At 38.7% G+C, this 21,512-nt stretch overlaps 1 protein-coding gene across 12 annotated transcripts in view; it reads left to right on the forward strand.

The window, feature by feature from the left end:
- The window catches only part of LOC310709624 (microtubule-associated serine/threonine-protein kinase 2-like), a 147,019-nt gene that overhangs the window by 99,806 nt on the left and 25,701 nt on the right, over positions 1-21,512 (forward strand). For 6 of the 12 annotated variants that reach the window (XM_083509501.1, XM_083509506.1, XM_083509510.1 and 3 more), the window contains 6 exons: positions 2,593-2,613; positions 5,760-5,838; positions 7,201-7,355; positions 10,587-10,662; positions 12,375-12,584; positions 16,469-16,570. In XM_083509501.1, coding sequence (XP_083365627.1) covers positions 2,593-2,613; positions 5,760-5,838; positions 7,201-7,355; positions 10,587-10,662; positions 12,375-12,584; positions 16,469-16,570 — 643 coding nt within the window. The remainder of the gene's footprint in view (positions 1-2,592; positions 2,614-5,759; positions 5,839-7,200; positions 7,356-10,586; positions 10,663-12,374; positions 12,585-16,468; positions 16,571-21,512) is intronic. The other 6 variants (XM_083509509.1, XM_083509505.1, XM_083509504.1 and 3 more) reach the window with 1 other exon arrangement.

The following is a 21,512-nucleotide window of genomic DNA, read 5'->3' on the forward strand; positions in this document are numbered from 1 at the left end:
TGCTTTCCCAACTCTCCCCAGCCTACAGCAAACACACACAGTTCCAGGCACTTAAGCCATGTTGCAGTGCCTTTACAACTTTTCCTAAAGCCTGGGTCTTCCTCAGTCACAAGTGGTCTTACTGTTTCAGCTGTTGCTAATACATTATCTCACAGGATCTGTGACTAGTTATTCACCTTCTCTCTTGCTGTGCTCACAGGAGACAGATAATGGGAGGAGGGCCAGCTACCATAAAGGCCAGTCCTGTGTCATTCACAAAATAGCTATGCTACATGAGGCAACCTACACTGGATCATGGCACATGAGACCCTTCCCCCAACTTCCATGATCCAAAAGAGTGTGAGGCAAAGCCACTTCAGTGAAATTGGGAGGCAGGGAAAACTTTGCCAGACTGGAGACTGTGCTTTTATCCTCTTTAGGTGGCATTTTTCTTCCCTCCTGAATATTTTAATAATTGCTTGGGTCAGGGGACATGATCTTCACTGCTCAACAGCTTCAAGAAAAATGCAGAGAGCAAAACCAACCCCTTTATATGGCATTTATTGACCTGACTAAGGCCTTTGAAGCTGTAAATCATAATGCCCTGTGGACTGTCCTCCTGAAAATTGGCTGCCCTGATAAATGAGTGAACATCCTTCAGCTCCTCCATGATAATATGACAACTATTACAGATAACAATGGCTCTCAAAGTGAACCATTCACAGTGGGGTCAGGTGTTAAACAGGGTTGTGTTATCGGCCCAACTCTATTAATTATTTTCATTGCCATGATCCTACACATTGTCAAAGGGAAACTCCCCACCGGGGTAGAAGTCATGTATCAAACAGATGGAAAGCTCTTTAATCTGAGTAGGCTGAAAGGAAAGAGTAAGCTTACCATAACTTCCGTCATAGAGCTTCAGTATCCGAAATATTTTCACAGAAGCTTACAAAAAGCTTGGCCTATCACTCAACATCCAAAAAACTAAAGTGCTGCACCAACAAGCACAAAACAACCTCTCTGCAATGCCACAAATCCATCTCAGTGGTGTAATGTTGGAAAGTGTTGATCACTTCTCCTACCTGGGCAGTTATCTTTCCACAAGGGCCAACATTGATGCCAAAATCCAGCATCGCCTGAGCTCTGCGAGTGCAGCTTTCTCCCAATTGAAGCACAGAGTATTTAAGGACCATGACATTCGCAGGAGAACCAAAATGCGTGTTTACAAAGCTATTCTACTACCAATCTTACTGTATGCTTGTGTAACATGGACCCCTTATAAACACCATCTCCAATTCCTTGAAAGATTCCATTAATGGTGTCTCTGAAAATTTTTACATTTCACTTGGGAAGACAAGCGAATTAATACCAGTGTACTGGAAGAAGCAAATATCACCATTGTCGAAGCAATGATTCTTCAGCATCAACTTCATTGGACTGGTCATGTTGTTCAGAGGCCTGATCATTGTCTTTGAAGCAACTACTCTATTCCGTAGTTAAAAATGGAAAGCGTAATGCTGGTGGTCAACAAAAGAGGTTTAAAGACTCTCTGAAGGCAAATCTACAAAAAGGTAATATAAGCACCAACAACTGGGAAGCACTGACCTGCAAGTGCTCCAATTGGAGAACAGCCTTTACCAAAGGTGTTGTGGACTTTGAAGATGCTCGAACTCAGGACGAAAGGGAGAAACATGCTAAGAAGAATAATAATTTGGATTTGATACCCCGCTTTATCACTACCCGAAGGAGTCTCAAAGCGGCTAACATTCTCCTTTCCCTTCCTCCCCCACAACGAACACTCTGTGAGGTGAGTGGGGCTGAGAGACTTCAGAGAAGTGTGACTAGCCCAAGGTCACCCAGCCGCTGCATGTGGAGGAGCGGAGACGCGAACCCGGTTCCCCAGATTATGAGTCTACCACTCTTAACCACTACACCACACTGGCTCTCATGCTAAGAGGAAGGCATGTTTGGGAAACCCTCACCGTGATCCATTCCTACCCGGAAACCTATGTCCCCACTGTGGAAGGACGTGTGGATCCAGAATTGGCCTCCACAGTCACTTACGGACTCACTGTTAAGACCGTGTCCATGGAAGACAATCTTAGCCAGGCTATGAGTGATCAACAAGGAAAAAGAATGCCTTGACAACCAGTGTGCTGCTTCACTAAGCAAATATATTGGTTAGAATTCCTTTCATATAGGGTAATGCGCTTAGATATTTTGTTTGATACTGCAACTCTGGCTTGCTGTGTTTTGTAATAATTCTCAAGCTGTTTTATTTTGTGAATGTTTATTTTGTTACTATAAAAAATCTGAGTGCTTTTAAAACCTGATAAACAAAGATGAACCATTCTCAAAATAGAGTGCTTCAGTGGTATTAGAATTATGGCAATGTAAATGAAAGGATTATCTTTTTCAAACTACAGAATTTTGCCACATTCACACATGCAGTTTCATTTTTATCTACAAATATAAACAAATATGCCACTCCATCTATAAAAATTCCCAGGATGATTTACAAGCATGAAAACAACAATTTATTACTTTTTCAGAAGCAGATTATGTTTACAATTTCCCCCCTGTTTTTATTACTGGTACTATTTTTTTATATAGCCATGGACACAGGGCAGACAGGTAATGGTGCATCAGATATCTATTATGTGGAATGTAAATGGAATGCTTCTGCATGCTACTGTCCTAGTGAGCTTATATGCTGCTATAACCCCATTTAGGCATTCTGGTGCTAACTTTGTCAATTAAAATGAGCAGCAAGTGTTTTTTAAACATTATCTCAAAGCGTCATCCTAGATATATCTACTCAGAAGTAAGTTCTGTTGAGCAGAATTTACTTCCAGGTAACTCTGTGTAGAACTGCAGTCTTAGTCAAGTTGGTCTAGTTCTGCTGCATGATAGTATGAAATAGCTTTAAACTTATTTTTAAAAGATAGGTAGTGACCAGGATTTAAAGAATCCCATGTCTTCAGCAATTTGTTTTAGTGGTGTGCAGCTTTTTATGTTGCATCCAATAATGTTCTTATTTTCCAGATCAGCATTCTGGACTGGAGCTGCAGAAAACATGCCCAATTATTTACATCCAACATGTTGTTCTGTTCTCAAAGAACTGAACATGATGAAATAACTAATCTGACAATCCCTCAGTTTCACTTGAACTTCAAAATCCATCTTTCTGCATGGCAAAGTTATTTCTAGCTCTTTTTGTTCTCTGAAAATTTCAGTAGGATATAATTTAAATATCAGTCCAGAATATAATGTGTATTGCATTTGTGTAGCGTCTATGCAAGACACAGGGGTGTTTACTTGTTGTGCCTAAACTGGAACATTGTGCCTCGTAGCAGTGCTAAGCTAGAGAGGACTTTGGGGACAGAAAAAAGGTTATAAATCTTTAATAGCTGTTAATAGGCACTTTTAATGATGCATTTGCCATATGAAGGCTTCTTGAAACTTCTGAGTGGCAGCTGCTCCCTCTCAAGGAGCTAAATCATACATTTCCTTTTGTTAAATATATTAGCTGTACTGCATAGGTGTCTTCACATTACTTCCAGGAATGCTTTTTTCAGAGGTGGGGGGTAGCGTAGAGACCAGTCTATGTGGTAAGCTGGCCCATATGGGAACAGCCTGCTGTATGATGCAGTTGTAAAACAGAAGCAACTATAAGCACCTTCAATATGACAGCCACAGGAGAATCCGTCCTGAGGCTGCTAGACCTATAGCTTATGGTAGCTCTCTGTATTTCTACTTGTTTTAGAAAGGGCCTCAGGATTTCTTTGAAAAATATATATTCTAAGAGTAACCAATTGTTCCATGGAAGTTGAATTATTTTTCAGTTCACCATTCAGAGAGAATGGGCATGCAGTTGCTGTCTCAACTTTTTCTAAATAATTTTTAAAGCCCTGATTGGTTGTTCTGGTAAATCAGTGTGCAGTGTATTTGGCATATGAAGAAGCCTTCCTCCAAAATAAAATGCTGCTATTGTTTTAAACAGCATCTTACAGTGTCCTCCTAGACTATCTGGATACATAGAGATAGATATATAGACATATATACATGTAGATATCAGTGACATTTGAATGTCATTCTCTTTAAACAATTGCCTTAATGGGGTTGTAATTATAGCATGGATTCAGTAACTGCAGCTTAAAACATTGTGATCCTGTGCATGAAGCATGAAGACATTGTTTATTAAATGCTTGTGCTGTTTAATTCTTAATTGTAAGAGAGATATTGGGGGTAGAAATGTCAGTTGTTTTCCTGAATCTGGTAGGTAAAATGAGATGCTTGCACCTTTCTCAAAGTAGACCTGATTTTATTTTATTTTGAATAAAGGTAATTCAAAAGCTTTGCAAAAGATCTGTTCAGGGCACTGTTGGTCTAAACCCTCTCAGTGTGTTATAGAAAAAAAATGTGACCTGTTATTTCTAGCTAAGATAGCAGTCACAGCTTTCACATTAAATATCAAAAAACTGTGTTTCACTCACTCGTTTAAATTTAACTCTATTTTGTGTTTATATTTTGTGACATTGGACTCTTACTCTTTTCCTCAAGAACTCAATGCATATGTACATAGATATCTGTTTTGACTTTCCATGTTTATTCATTTTTAAACCCAGCCAGATGGGCGGGGTATAAATAATATATATATATTATTATTAAATTAAAAAACAATAATCAGGTTGGAGCTAAGACACCAAACCAAACCTATGGCTTGCCTGTTAAATTGGTGTTGAGGGTAAGTGTAAAGAGCTTTATTCAACATTGTATATCTGTATAGGACTCTCATGGTTTTGCATAGCACTGTAGTGCTAAATAGAAGAGCGGGATTTGTACCAACAAAACTACTGTTTCCCAGTACCAGTGGGAAGAGCCCTGTGCTCACATTGCAGATTGTGGGGTCCTGCATAATGTTCAGTTCATGCAAGTACCACAGTCACTATTGTCTACAATGTCATTGGGCAAGGATCAGTATGGCATGAAGACCTGCGTGGAGTTAGATTGCCCAGGTCAGATATTCAAGGGCACAAAGTAGGTGTTTGTAGTATCAAATTGCAAAATAAAAAAAGAAAAACCCTCCATATTACATCTGTTAAATTTGTGGATTATCTTAAAAGTATGATGAATGTCCTGGATATCCTGTGGAATAACTATGTAATGTTGCCTTAGAAAGCCATTTGTCTTTTTTTAAAAAAAAATCACCTTAGTTATATACAGATTGTGAAAACATACCTTTATTTAAATCAGATTATAAAGCAGTTTGCTTCTGGAACATCTGCCTATGGGGAATGGGGATTTTATTTTCAATAAATACTGAGTCTACAAAAATATTAATATGAGTCAGAACAGTAGGTGAACTGGTCATATTTTTTCACCACAGATTTTGTAAGTCAATGAAATACTGTGAATTTTGAGAATCCGAAACCGTTTTTATGGCATCCAGAATGTTATCATGGATGCCATGATAACCTGACACTGAGTGTATAAAAAATGGGTTCAGGTAATTAGAGGAGCTCTAAACAATTTTTCATGGGTTTGTTTGGGTGTGGGTAGTGACATTTATATACCATAGGTCAACAACTGGTCATTTGTGATCTGGATTCTCCGCTACATAATCATTTCTGTCACGGCTTCATGCCAGCTTGAAACAATTTCACGGAGAAATGAAGAGGTTGTGTCAGATAAACATATGGGTTATTAAAGCAGAAGAGATCTGTTGCTTATAAACACCAGTGCAAAGTTTTAGTAATGTTGCTTGCATCTCTTTCTAGGACAGATGGGCGTCGTTGGTCCCTGGCCTCCCTCCCCTCATCTGGATATGGAACAAACACTCCCAGTTCAACAGTTTCAGTAAGTAAATTTTCACAATGGTTAGTTAATTAGTAAAGTACTTGTAATTCTTCTTGTTTCCAGTAGTTAATGGTGATTTCTACCTGTTATTTTACTACATGCATTATAACTTGTCAATTTGACATTCACTGTTTTTGTAACTCTTCTGTAGTGGGACTTCAAAAGTTTTTCAAATAAATTTCCCTCTATCAGGTTTCAAAGGAATGGTACATAATTCAGTGGAAGATTAAACATCTGCAAATCTCAAGGAGGTGTCCTAAACCATATTTATGCAGCTGATGACCTCTGAAAGACCATGACTTTAGGACTGAACCTAACCATATGACAGAGTGTTGCATGCAAGGCATTACAGTGCCAGCACTTACCAGTGCTAGTTAAGTTTCTCCTAAAAAGATACTGTGGAGTCCAGTGAGCTGCCATTATTTTATTTTATTTTATTTTATTTTATTTTATTTTATTTTATTTATTTCATTTCATTTCATTTCATTTTATTATTATTTTCTGTGTCCAACAGAATCACATGTATATGGAAATCAGTCTGACAGGGTTTAATATTTTTTCCACTGCTAAATGTGAAGTGGATGCTTAAATTTGCCACTGTACTCTGTCCTGAGTCCCTCCGGATTTGGTTTAGACTTGTCCCTTAAGAGTTTGGTAAAGAGATACCATTAGTTGAAAGCGTTGTTCTGAAGTCTTTAAGTCCTCCAGTAATGCAGGGTTTTCTGAGGCACTTAGTACCTCAGGCTGAAAGTTGTTAACAGATGTTTTAATTGCCAGTACTGCCATCTTGCACCTTTACTTAAAAGCTATTAATCCTGTGACAGTTACAGCATAGATGCAGCCACACCCTCTATCCCACATTTCCACCTTGTATCACTAAACCTTGTTTTTATGTAATTTGTCTTAAGTGAGACAGTAATAACCTACTAAGAGCATGTTTTGAAAATATTATTCATAAAAAATTGCATGCTCACACAAAAGAAAAGCACTGCAAATTAGTAATCCCCCACTTTTTATGGATAGCCTCATCTTTTTATAGAAAACTTCAGTTAATTTAATATTTATACTTTTATGCCTCCCTTCATCCCATTATGATTTCAGGGTGGTGAACAAACATAAATCTTGTTACATTCAGTTGTTCAGTGCAGGGCTTGCCAGCAAGTGGTTTGATGAAGCACGTGAAGAAAAATGGTTAATTCTTGCAGGAATAGTTATTCACTAAAGGAATTCACCAATGACAGCTTGAAGATTCATAAGCATTTTCTTCTACCTCTTGAAATGAAAGAACTCGTGAAGTGTGTTCATCTATGTCAAGTCTTGTGCCTCACATTAAGTGTTCCCTTGTATATACTTTGTTCTTAGTCATCATGTTCATCTCAGGAGAAGCTGCACCAACTGCCTTATCAGCCAACACCAGATGAACTCCATTTCTTGACAAAGCACTTCAGCACAGAGAGCATCACTGATGAGGAAGGGCGGCATTCTCCAGCAATGCGCCCCCGATCTCGCAGCCTCAGGTGAGCTTCACACTCTACTTCTGGCATCAGCAATCTGGTTCACCTGCCTAGTTTTCTGCTTCACACTTGCAAGAATAACGACTCCACTGCAGCAGCAACAAAACAGCTAAAGGAACTCCTTGTGTAAACCAAGCACAACATGACTTCCCAGCACAGCCACATTAGAATCATGAAACCTCTCAGTTGCCATTATGCTGGTACAAACTAATGATTTTTAGGATGCAGTACCCTTCACTTGAAAGTTCCCTTATGTCCCAGTACTGGGTAAAGAAAATGTCTTGTTTTCCCACTCTTCTAAACTGATGAGTAGTGCTGCATGTCCTGTTTTAACCTGCTTGCAGTGATGATGATGATGATGATGATGATAATAATAATAATAATAATAATAATAATAATAATAATAATAATAAATTTTATTTATATCCTGCCCTCCCCAGCCAAAGCCGGGCTCAGGGCGGCTAACAACAATAAAACAGTACAAAAGTACAGCACAAATGATGATGGTCTTGGCCCTCACTGCCAGATGGAAAAGCTCTAACTGGCAGCTGTGGTTATGCTAAAGGCTTTAATGCTCAAATGAGATCAGTACGTAAGGTAATAAACACAAGCCAATATGTTGATCCAACAAGTAAAACGCCCTCTGCACCTTCCTAATGAAGAACAGGGCAGCCACAGCAATTAGTTCATCAAACAGCTGGAGTCCCAAGAACGGACATTCCTTTGAATGAGTTGGCTTGCATCTGCGCTGGTGTCTGTGTCCATGGAAATAGAGGAGGAGTCCAGACCCCCTCAGCATCAGACTTACTCTCAGTTGCCACTCCAGAAGGGGAAGGATCATCACTAAGAGGGAGAAGTGGTTCCATAGTAGGTGGTGTTAGGCTAAGGCTATCCAGTGCCACAGAGGTGGGACGCTTCTCCAACAACCTACTCAGCTCCTCCCCGCCATCTTAATTTCTGTCCCCCAAGCCACTGAACCACTCATTCCCAGGGATCAGACACTTCTTACAGATGAGACACTTCTTTGTAGTTTCCCAGGCTAAAGCCAATCATGCAATATGCTTCATCACACTCTTTCCACAATCAAGTAGTCATTTGATTTGGCAAGTTTTATTTCTAATGCCAGTTTTATTGCTAGCCTGGAAAGCTACTAGTATGTTTAGCTGTTCTATGTTTTGGAGAAGAGACTCTGTTGTCCATCTATTTATTTACATCTTTAACACTTCCACTGTTCCCATGACTATTGCCTAGTCTGTAGGTAGAGTACTATATTTGATTGATAAATCAGTTCTGAAACATGTCAGACATTAATCTTTGTAAATTTAACCTATTGGTATTTTAAAAAATGTAAGCTATTTTTGCTTCAATAACTTTTTCTAAAGACAGCTGATAGTGATAATTATTGTATAAATTATGCTTCTAATCCAGGGTAGTCATAAGAATCATAGTGTTGTGGAATTGGAAGGGACCACAAAGGTCATCTGTTCCAACCCCCTGAAATGCAGGAGCCTTTTTGCCCAACATGGGGCTTGAACCCACAACCTTGCCCTCAGAGAATAAACTGAAGAGCTTGTGGAAGTTTAGTTTGTGTACTTTTTATTTTAAAAATTGCCTTCCCCATGATAGATGTAACCATTAGCTGAAATCTTATAAATTATGCTAATACTTTGTCTTTATGCTTTATACATGAAGCGTTTGTCAACATTATAGTTTACTAAATTATTACATTTATGCAGGACTGGAAAAGGCAACAAATTATAAATATAAAACCAAAAAGGGAAAACGTGGCTCTAATTTCCTATAGTTAATCAAGGAATGAAGTGTAATTTCTATCTGCATTACCTCATTTTCCCTTAAAGGCTACTTAACGATAGAATGAGTCATAGCATTACATTCTGGCTTCTGTTCTGTGATGATGAAAGGAAAGGAAATCATGCTCTTTGTGTACCCTGTTAGAATTTAAAATATATTTTTTCAAGCAATGGTATGGTTCCTTAACATTATACTCAAGATGATCAACAGAATTTTCTTGCTGTAACACCTGCCTGGTTTACATGCCAGTATGACATATTTTAATCTCTAATCTGAGAACCAGTATTGTGGCGTAATGGTTAGAGGGTTGGACTACGACCTGGGAGACTAGAGTTCCAATCCCTACTCACTGGGTGACCTTGGGCCAGTCAACATCTCTTAGCCTACCCTACCGTTCAGGGTTGTTGTGAGGATGAAATGGGGAGGAAGAGAACTATTTACGCCACCTTGATCTCTTTGGAAGAAAAAGGTGGTATATTAAATAAATAACTCTCTATCTTATCTATCCATCATGCTCAGTGGTTTCTGAAGACATTTGGCCTCACAGCAGACTCTTGTCTCCACTATTTTTTGGAGACAATGCAAAATTCAAATCACATTGGGTAAAATGCCTCAGTAGTAATCCTCCCACACTCTCATTTAAGGAGGAAACAGGTTATGTGAAATCTGTCCTGAAAATCAGGACCTGAGCTCATGGTTTGTTCTTCCCCATCTGAACAAACCACGAATGATAATGAAGGTTTGTTCATATCTTACAGCCCATAGTCAAGGAAAGCAAACCGGAAGCCTGGGTTTGGACAGCATGACAAGCCAATGTCTGGTTTCTTTAGTCTGGCATGGGAGAAGTGCCAGTCAGTGCTGCCAGTACTGAGCTGAGAAGACCAGTGGTGTAACCCAGTATGTTGCTAGCATGTAAATTCACTTTCAGTTTAGAAACTTTAATCTTCCTTTTATACAATGAACTCAAAGTAACTCACATTAACTTCATAGTACATATTTTAACAACGGTGTTTTCTAATAGCTCAGAAACCAATGTTTCTTTCCCCAGCTGGTTAAATAATTGAGTCTTTACTGTTTGTGAATTTTCAGTGTAAATAGGCACACAAATACACACTATTTGTTTGTGCATAGTTGGCCTCACACAGATGACTGAGATTGCAAAAGAAAATCCTAATAATATTCCAACCTATACTTAACTAAGGGGTGGGCATATTCTTTCTTCAGCAATAGCAGCATTGCTGTTGTTTATATTTGCCCAAGGTAGCAAGAGAGAAACTTTGGTAAAGGCTATACCTTAACTATTTATGTGCTTGTGCACACATTCATGTGTAATTACATCAGTGTAGTGAAGACTGTAGTTTGCACATATGGCACAATCACACTACCTATCACATTCTTTAACATTCTTAACTTTCTCCCTAGTCCTGGCCGTTCTCCAGTGTCCTTTGATAGTGAAATAGTAATGATGAACCATGTATACAAAGAAAGATTTCCAAAGGTAAGAACCATTTTCATAAATTTATTTTTCAGTCCATTTATTGAGGCACTAAGAGCAGATTTCTGATACAAAGACATTCTTCAGTCTTCCAATTCTTAAGGAAAATGGCCCTGTTTATTTAAAATTAAAATTAAAAAACAGACCCCAATCATTTTTGCAATCAATATTGAATGAAATCAAATTTATATTGCATTTATACCAAAACTGTAGGTGTTATGTAAAAAATCTAGCAAAACACTGTCATCTTGCCCTCATATATGTGGGGAAACTTTTAAAGTTTTAATGACTTGTGATGCAAAACATTTGTTTTGTTTTAATGGTAAATATAAGCTCCTATCATGGTCTGCATCTGAAAGGGCCATATCTTTGGTGCCATGGTTGAGCTGGAAAGAAACAACACATACGGCACAGTAGAGACGGTTAAGTGCATTGCTGCATAATTTTTTTGTAGGCTGGAGCATTGTTTTGCTGTTTTAAATGTAGTTAAATTATTTTACTCCTTACAAAACACGTTCTGCCAGTTGCTTTGTAGACTATTTTGTGTGTATAGAAAAACATACATATCTAGGTTAATGTGTAAGGTAAAGGTGAAGGGACCCCTGACGATTAAGTCCAGTCGCGAACGACTCTGGGTTGCGGCACTCATCTTGCTTTACAGGCTGAGGGAGCCAGCATTTGTCCGCTTCTGCAGACAGTTTTTCTGGGTCATGTGGCTAGCCTGACTGAGCTGCTTATGGAACAACCAGAGCAGCGCATGGAAACGCCGTTTACCTTCCCACCGGAGTGGTACCTATTTATATACTTGCACTGCGTGCTTTCAAACTGCTAGGTTGGCAGGAGCTGGGACAGAGCAACTGGAGCTCACCCCGTCGTGGGGATTCAAACCACTGACCTATCAATCGGCAAGCCCAAGCGGCACAGTGGTTTAACCCACAGCGCCACCCACGTCCCAGGTTAATGTATAAGATAAACAAATTGCAGGAGGGTCTTACCATTTTGTGGCTTTATGGACATCATCCTTCCTAGGAAGGATGTATGGAGCCAACCACACATTCGTAGGACATTCATTAATTAGAACTTAAAGTGGTATTCAACCACTTGGAGTGGATTTGTTGACATTAATGAACATGACCAAGTTATCCATTACTTTCAGTGGGTCTACTCTGTGTAAAACGTAGTTGAATACCACCCATAGTTTTTCTACTGAGGACAAATAGCAACTTTGGGGAGATAGAGATGAGGGGGAAGGCTAAACTTCCCTCTTCCTCTTTATGAAAAAACCACACCCCACTTCCTACTTTCACAGCTGCTGCTCTGATCGAAATCAAGGCATGGTTATATTGAAGTAAAAACATCTAAAGGGCCAAATTACACATTGTGAAAGCTTCCATTTCATCTCCTCCACCTAATATGTAGTTTAGCCTATGTATTTCAACCAGTTTTACACCTAGGGTGTTCTAGTTTACTTGAAATTTATTTGTGTGCGTTCTAAATTAGTGCACCTTTCACCTAGAAATTGCTTCAACTTCATTACACTGAAGCATTCAAATTAGGAATGGTGGTGATGGAGGACAACGCTTGTTCAGTCTCTGTAGCCAAAATTCCTAAACATTCAAACAAAACCCATGAGTTAGATTTGATATGTTTACTTCAGTTCAAATGTAGATATTTTCGTAGCAAAATGTCTGTAACTATTCTTCTACATTGTTTAGGCCACAGCCCAGATGGAGGAACGGCTGGCCGAGTTTATTGCATCCAGCGCACCAGAGAACGTGCTACAACTAGCAGATGGGGTCCTAAGTTTCATTCACCATCAAGTTATTGAATTGGCCAGAGACTGCTTGGATAAATCACGTGAAGGACTTATTACTTCTCGGTACTTTTATGAGTTGCAGGAAAACCTTGAGAAGCTCCTACAAGATGTAAGTATTTAATTCACAGGCTATCAGCTTCAGCCTGCCTTGCTGTAACCTGAAATAATTCACATGGCAACCCTCCACATAGTGCAGGCTACATCCACAAAACACAGGGGCAAACAGGATGCACCATACAGGTGCTTCAGAGCAACACCCCACCCCAGTTAATTCAAGCCATAGTCCATCTAAATGGAGAAGAAAACGTTTGCTTCATTCAAATAGTGAGAGGATTATTTATACCTAATGTGTGAAATTAATTTTATCTGTTAGATTTAAGTAGCTTTTGATGCTATGGTTTTATTTTGTATTTAAATTGTTTATATTTTAACTATCGAAGGCACCCAGTGAATATTATGTAATGAGGTGTTGTGCCATAAATAAATGAGTAGAGTTTACCACATTTATCCAGATCTATATTTATTAACCTCCCTTTGTTTCTGAACTGTCCTTCTACAGGGGGAGCCAATGAGATTTGAATTGTCAGGGGGAGCTGGTACTTGCTAACCCGCCCCCCAAATTGGCCACCTCTACAAAAGAAGGCATGAAGATTAGGTAGTGGGAAGAAATATATTTGGTATAAATGTTAATGTACCTGAAAGGAGCAGGATAAAGGAGAGTCTGTAGGATTCCTGTTACAAAGAAAAGCGAGACACTCCTATTTTCCCTCCTCTTCTTTCTTTGCTCTAAAAATACCGGCCTCCAAGTTTATTATGTACATACCCTCCTGCATAGTCTACCTTCTGTTATGACTGGATACACCCCAGATTTCTCATAACAACGTCTCTGTTTATCACAAACTCAGGGTTTATTTTAAACCAGTCAATTGTAGAAAGAATCAGCCATGTAGGTGTACTATATTCTTGGTTGAAGATGTACTAATACAGTCCAATTAGGCACTCTTAATTTGTAGGTCTCATTGAAAGTCCTAAACATATGCTGAAATCAGTCATAGATGAAAGCACTTGACTGTGGTGGGACTGCATCTAGCGTTTGTAAAGTCTCCCAAACACCATTTACTACAAATGGAAATGTTGGACTACAACTCCTATCATCTCTTACCATGCTGGCTGGAATTAATGGGATCTGGAGTTTGACAAAATCTGGGGAGGGGGGTCATGAGTTCTCAAGCCCTGCTTGATTTAGACTGAACAGTTAACCTTTTCTTCTAAAACTGTATTGTTATATAAGATTTATTTGAAAGTTTGGGGAAATGCGACTAGAAATTGATTATATTTTATGAAAACACATGAGTCAGAATTTTGGAAACAAATACTTACTATATATGCATTGAAATTAGCTTTGTTAACTGAAGGATAATAAAAATTGAGAATTAAGAAAAGTAATAACCTTCCCACTGAATTACTAGAAAGCATGAAATGCATACACATTTGACTTTGAAAACAAACAAAGAAGAAACAATTGAAAAACTTGTAGATACAGCAAAGCCACAGAGGTGTTAGTAAGTTTATATCAGTAGCTGCTTGTGTTGCCCACTTAACCTGAAATCCTGATTAAAGTTGCTGTTCTTAATAGGGTTTAAGTGCATTGGTTCTTGTATGGCTGGCTTGATCTATATCAGTATATTAGCTCAATTACAGAGTTGTGACTTGAATATCACTGCTGTTGGTCCTGCTAAACCCCAGGGGAGGACAGTGATTTTAATTTCATGCCCCAGTGGTTACAGTTAGTGACGGATGAGTCTTTCAGATAAGGGAATCACTTTGTAAATTGCCCATTGCTACCTCCAGTACATATGTCACTGGAAATGACTTCGTTTCTATAAACAAATGACACAAGCTTCAGCCCATAGCCCTTGTGGTTACCCCACCCCCTTCCCTCAAGGAGGCGGGGGGACCTGAAATGACACCCGCAACCTTCAGACAAGCATGTTGTCATTGGGAGCTGCTAATTAGATGGCATGCATCATACCAAGGGAAGGGAGGCAAACGATAGGCAGTTGTTTGGCATATAACCTATTCACTGAAGATGCAATAAAAGTGGGATGTCTTCTAAACAAGACATTTGGAGAGATGTCGAGGCTATTGTGTGAAATACGGAAACAAGAAACAACGATTTTACTAAGGACTCTGGAGCTGCAGCACTGTGCAGATATCATGGCTGAGTGGCTGCTACAAGTTGTGTTCATTTTTGTGTTTATGTAATCTTGTTTCTAATTGTTGTGTTTTTAATTTCTACATAGCTTAACTTTTCAATACTCAGAGCAAATTACAAGTTGCAGTAAAACTTTCAATCTAATTCTAGATATAGCAGTTTTAAAAGTTGCTGAACGTTTTTATTAACGTAAATGGACATGATCGCATGGCAAACTTCTTAAAATCTGTTTTACGTAAAGCTAGTCCTTGTTGGTCTATGAAAATTGTTTTCAGTATTTAAAACATTGGTTTCCTTTCTGAATAATCATACTACCTCATATTATGTTTCAATGAGTTTATATATTAGGAGGAATGGTTTTTAAAAACTTTTTAATTTTTTTTTTTACAAAATCCAAACTAAATCAATTAAAGGAATTGTACAGTTTCCTTTAATGGAATGTGAATTACAAATTCTGAAATACTTGGCATTGCAATATGTATCTATATATTGCATTAGTTTAAGAGATTTGAAATCTTTCCTGTGACATGTTGAGTGAAGGGCTTATGTACTGTGCATGCATACTCTAAACAGATATTGTAAGCAGAATTAGATCTAAATTTGTAAACAGAATTACATACCAAACAGTCATTCTAATATGTGAGCCAAATTAAGTAGTTGGTAATTTCCCCATAAACAACAGGGTGTGTATGTCTCTTCTTAAATACATACAGTGGTCTCTGTTTGCAGTTTGTGCCAATCTTATTTTTCCACATTCCTTAGTGATGCCAGTGCTTTCTTACTACTTGCCAGTGTATGAATTTTCATTTCTTTTCAGTGAACGTTAGCAAGCAATTTCTTTGTTGCTGGTAGTTACCTGCACATTTCTTGATTAAATGCTTGTGCCTGCAAGCTGCTAAAAAGCTCAGGTTATTTTTATTTATTTTTTGTCCCCCATATGGTCTTTGAAACCTGTTTCTGAGTATTATTTATCATTCCAGTGAACATACCTGTAGTTGTGTTTAATTTCTCTGGAATACTATGAGCTTGAAGAGTGAACTATGTCTTACATGTTCTTTGTATAGCTATTATTGTATTGAGCTAGGGTGATGAAAAAAAATATTCTTTTCTTTTCTTGTAAAATGTGCACAGAAGATTTAGTGGGCCAACAAAATGCTGACTGTCCCAGTGTTTGAATATTATGTCATAAATCAACAAATAAAAACATTCAACTGAACCAGTCCATGTGGCTTTATAATGTATAGATACTATTTGTACTATGACATTAATAATAAAATATTGATGGCATTCTGCACACAACTCTATAGACACCTTGTTCAGCTTACTATTTCCTTTTGGGCCTATTTTTGTGTGCACTGCAGTTTGTTTAATGTCTTCATGGAAGAATTATAAAATAGAGTATCTTTGAGAGTGGAAGTGAAAAAAACAACACAAAGAAAAGTCAATGTCAAGTAAATCTTGAAATAAAAACCTATTTTGGCATAGAAAAAAAATCAATGTATAATTAATTAACACTCTTTTTTGAAAGAAAGATAACCCTTTAAAAAGTTTCCAGTGAGTTTACTGTGAATAAACCTTCTGCAATATTGTTTGTGAATTGGCAGAGAATATTTTAGTGTCAAAACTTTGGCAACACAAAACTTGAAAAAAGGAAAAGGCTGCCTTTCTTCTATCATGCCTTCAGTGAATTATAGCTAAATAGCTGATGATAGCTACTCTACTTGATTTATGAGGGACCAATTCTTTGTTTAAACCATGATGTGACATCCTTTCCACAGGCTCACGAGCGATCAGAGAGCTCAGAAGTGGCATTTGTTACCCAGTTAGTGAAGAAGTTGATGATAATCATTGCACGGCCAGCACGATTGCTAGAATGTCTGGTAAGTAAAAATCGTTTTTTAGGAGGTGTAGCAATATATTGTTTGATGACTATGAAATGTAATTCCAGTGGAATCTTAACAGATTTTACCAACTGATAATGCATACAACAAGATAGGCTCTGAAAGAGCATACATTAGGAAAGACTTGGTGATTCTGTGAGAAGTACATAGTTCTATAGAAGTACACTGGCTATTACGTTGTTTTTTAAGTGTTTCTCTGCAGAATAGACCTTACCAGTTTTTAAGTAGTCATTATGCACAGGTAATGATAATAGATGCAGACTAGAAGACCGTGCAATGACTCTTCATGTCCAGCAGGAGATTTGATTGTTCTCTCCTGGAACAGCATCATGGCAAGTCACTTTGGATAACATGGGTAATTCCAAGCATGTGTTAGGCTGTGGCCTTGGAGAAGCTGTTTAGGATGAGAAACTGCAAGTTTTGGAATGTATTGCAAATTTATGCATGCACATAAAGGGTCTCTGTAGGTTGTGGATCATGCCCATAGAAGCATGGTGATACAGGAAAACTTGCTAAGTTTCACAACAGATACTATCTGTGTCAACTAGTTTCATTGTTAGGGTTTTTTTCCTTAAAAAAAATCCTTGTACAACATGTAGCAACATTAATTAATTAAACACCTTAGAAATTTACATTTTTAGAACTAGAGCAGGCAGTGCCCTTATAGTCCAATTGCAATCTTTAAAATGCAGTATATTTCATACTTAAAAGACTCCCTTGCCAGGTGCATGTCTAGGTCTGAATTCTTCAAGGAAGCAGACTCCAGATGTTTGCTAGACCTGTTTCCCACTGCATGCCGGCCCCTACCATACTTAGACAATGGTTGCAATATTAAATGTAAGTACAGTGGTGCCCCGCAAGACGAATGCCTCGCAAGACGGAAAACCCGCTAGACGAAAGGGTTTTCCGTTTTTGAGCTGCTTCGCAAGACGATTTTCCCTATGGGCTTGCTTTGCAAGACGAAAACGTCTTGCGAGTGTTCCGATTTTTTTTCGCTCCCCCCTTTTTCTAAGCCGCTAATAGCCTTTTAGCCGCTAATCCGCTAAGCCTTTAATAGCCACTAAGCCTTTAATAGCCGCTAAGCCTTTAATAGCGCTAATAGGGTTGCTTCGCAAGACGAAAAAACCGCTAGACGAAGAGACTTGCGGAACGGATTAATTTCGTCTTGCGAGGCACCACTGTAATGGCTGTAGTTTAGCTGAGTTGATAAGCTTCCGCAGTTAACAATATGTGAAGTTCTGTTAAAATGGGGTGCTTGAACTGAAGCAGTTAAAATCAGCTCTGGGCCTGCAGACTCCCAGGTGAGGTGGCAATCAACAGGGCAATTACATGCAACAGTGGGAGAAGTTATGGGCAAGTAGGGCAAGTATTCATCTGTGGTGAGTGTGTCTCCAAGTAGTTTCTGGGGAATCATCAGTTAATGCAGTTTATACTGCCTTAAGGTCCTCTGATTAATGTTGTAGCAGTGATCATTGTCTTCCATATTCAACACATAATAAGAAAGAACATTATGTTTGTTTATCTATGATGCCATTGTACTTGTTGGGCCTTTTCTCTCATCTGAAATTTTATTTGTTTATTGATGTTTATGTTTGATACATGTGAGTAATGGTAACAATGCTTGCTGACTCCCAAGTGGGGGCTTTGAATGGTAGACAACCATTTCATATTGCAGACTGTTGTATGGAGGACTGCTGTGTATTTGCCAAAAGTCCTCTTGGTGCATGAAATTAATTTATTTCATTTATAGCCCACCTGTCTGCCAGTTTACAAATCTTTGGATCCTGACTACATTATTTGAACAGAGCTATATCTATTTTAGATATAGCAAACCACCCAGAAGCAATTTACACAAAGAAGAACAGAAAGCACTCACCAACCTGAGGAAAGACAACAACATAATCATTCTCCCAGCAGACAAAGGTAATGCCACTGTTGTGATGAACACATCGGACTACCAAGCAAAACTATCAAATCTACTCCAAGACCCTACCTACCAACCTATAAAAACAGATCCCACCACCTATCTGGAAAAAACCACCAAATCCAAAATAAAAGCCTCTCCTATCAGTGAAGAAATCCAGCTAAGAATCATCCCCAGAGAAAAATCATCCAGATGCCCCAAACTCTACGGTCTCCCCAAGATACACAAAGAAGGAACACCACTCAGACCAATAGTCAGCTCCATAGGCTCACCTCTACAAAATCTCGCTAAATTTCTCGCTAAGCAACTTCAGCCCTATGCAGAATCCATCGCTTCACACGTTACTAACTCCTTCCAGTTCATAGAAACAATAAAGAAGCAAAACCTACATCCCGATGACCTACTTGTGAGCTTCGATGTTGTATCTCTCTTCACACAAGTGCCCATTAATGAAGCCTTGACAGCCATTCAAAACAAATACAATCCCCCCGAATACATCCTGGATCTGACCAACCACTGCCTAACCAACACGTACTTCATCCACAATGGACAAAGATACAAACAGATAGAAGGAGCACCTATGGGATCACCCCTCTCACCGGTCATCGCAAATTTGTACATGGAACACTTTGAAACCAATGCTTTAGACAAGTCAGAACACAAACCCAAACTTTGGCTCAGATATGTTGACGACACCTTTGTAATTTGGCCACACGGGAAAGAAAAACTAGATAGCTTCCTCACACATCTCAACAGCCTACACCCCAAAATACAATTCACTATGGAAATAGAAGCCAACAACCAACTTCCCTTCCTTGACGTCCTAATCTACAAAAAACCTGATGGCTCCCTAGGACACACTATCTACCGGAAAAAAACACACACCAACCGCTACTTACATGCACAATCACACCACCACCCTGCACAAATAAACTCCGTAGCCAAGACTCTCATCTCCAGAACCAAACGCCTGGCTGACAAAGACCACTTGACAACTGAGTTACAGAATCTCTCAAATGTGTTAATCGCCAATGGATACCAGCAAAACAGGGTTACGAAGCTAATCCAAAAAGAAACACCCCCCAAAAACCAAGACACAGAAGAAAACAATGGCATGGCCCTCCTTCCTTATATCAAGGGCACTACAGATAAAATTAGCAAAATCCTCCATAAACACAATATCAAAACAGCCTTTTGCACCAACCAAAAAATAGCCAATATCCTCAGAAACCCCAAAGATAAAATCCAGTTGGAAAACCAAGGGGTCTATGAAATACCCTGCAAAGTCTGCCCAGCCACGTACATTGGACAAACAAACAGACGAATAAATGCACGTATCGCAGAACACAAGAATGCCGTCAAAAAAGAAGAAAAAACTTCCTCTCTTTTCCAACACATGAAAGAAACAGGACACGAAATTAATTTTGCAGACTCCAAATTGCTCTTTAACATGGAACATCACCACAAGAGAATAATCATGGAAGCCATCGAGATAGAGAAACACCCTCACAACATGAACAAGCGTGACGACACGTCCCGCCTGCCAGACATCTGGAAATTAGCCCTCCCCACAAAAACCGACACCAGAACCAGAGGCACACAGAACGCCATCACCAATCAACCACACCAGACCCAAACCCAGACCCTCTCCACAGATAAATTACAGACACCATCCAGTAGCCAAACCATAGTGGCACCTCCGGATGCTGCACCCCCCTGCAATCCCTACACAGATCTGGCTGGCACAGGGCACAAAACCACAGCTCGCCCCTATACACGAAGCCAAGCCAGAGCACAACTAAGTGCAGTACAGCCATCTTCTCAGAAAAACTCTTCACAAGCTCAAGAGGTCAAGACACGAAAGCTTTAGCAACTAATCCACACTTAATGACCCACCTAAGTGGTACTCAGTATATCACTCAAGAAATCACTCAAGATATCCCTCAAGTAATTAAGGAACAAAAGAAGAAAAGGCACACTAACCTGGGAACTTCCTCTCTGCCCAGAACGTTGGAGGCTATACACCACACCCCCTCAACAGTATTTATAGGAACTCAAACACTGAGATCCTGCTCTGTTCCAGTAACAAGAAGCCGAAAGCACCAGCCTGAAGATGACGAGTGAGACCTCGTCGAAACGTCGCCTAGACACCCCAACTCTTACACGGGAAGACACCCGAAGACACCAAAACCTGCATATATATATATATATATATATATATATATATAAATTTTTTTTATCAGTTTTCAATTACAAAAAAATCCAATATATGCCACATTTTATCATTGCCATGATCAGAGCTATATCTAAGTATCCTATTTTAACTAATAATGAACTGTATTCATTTGCTGTAGAAAAAATAAAGCATTGTTTACTTGATTAAACATTTGGGGGAAAGTGCACTTTCAGAGTAGTACATGTGGAACAAAATGTAATGCATTTCTTCAAAAAGTTGGTCACTATGATGTTCATATCATGGTTCTTGTTTGTGAAGTCCATCTGAAAAATGATATTTAAATACCATAAACAAATAAATAATTGTTCTTCTGCAATTTGACCCCCCCCAATGTCTAAACAAGGTTGCTTCTGGAAGGTTCTTAATTGGACTGGTCTTTCATCCTTTTGAAAAGAGAATGGCAGGTGTATTCAGTAACATCTCAGAAATCTGAGTAATAAATTCCAAAGGCTGTTGTGATAGTCATGTAAATAATGTGGCAAGATCCCAGATTATAAAGTACGGGACGTTTCTAATTTAGCTGTTGCTCTAATATCCACCCTCTCTTATATACCCATAATTTTTATGCTTACTTTACTATACCATGTAATCCTAGTGATAGTTTCACATTATCTATTATGAATATAAAATTTAGTAGTAGGTGTCTTACTCTCAGTACTATTGATTTCTTGTAACAAAACAGCTTCTGGTTTTATTTGCCTTAACTTTATGAGCACCGTAGACAGATAGATGAACTCTTAAATGCCCAGAATTGATTACTT

This window comes from Podarcis liolepis, assembly GCF_965112155.1.
Source record: "Podarcis liolepis genome assembly, chromosome: 6".
Lineage (NCBI taxonomy): Eukaryota > Metazoa > Chordata > Lepidosauria > Squamata > Lacertidae > Podarcis > Podarcis liolepis.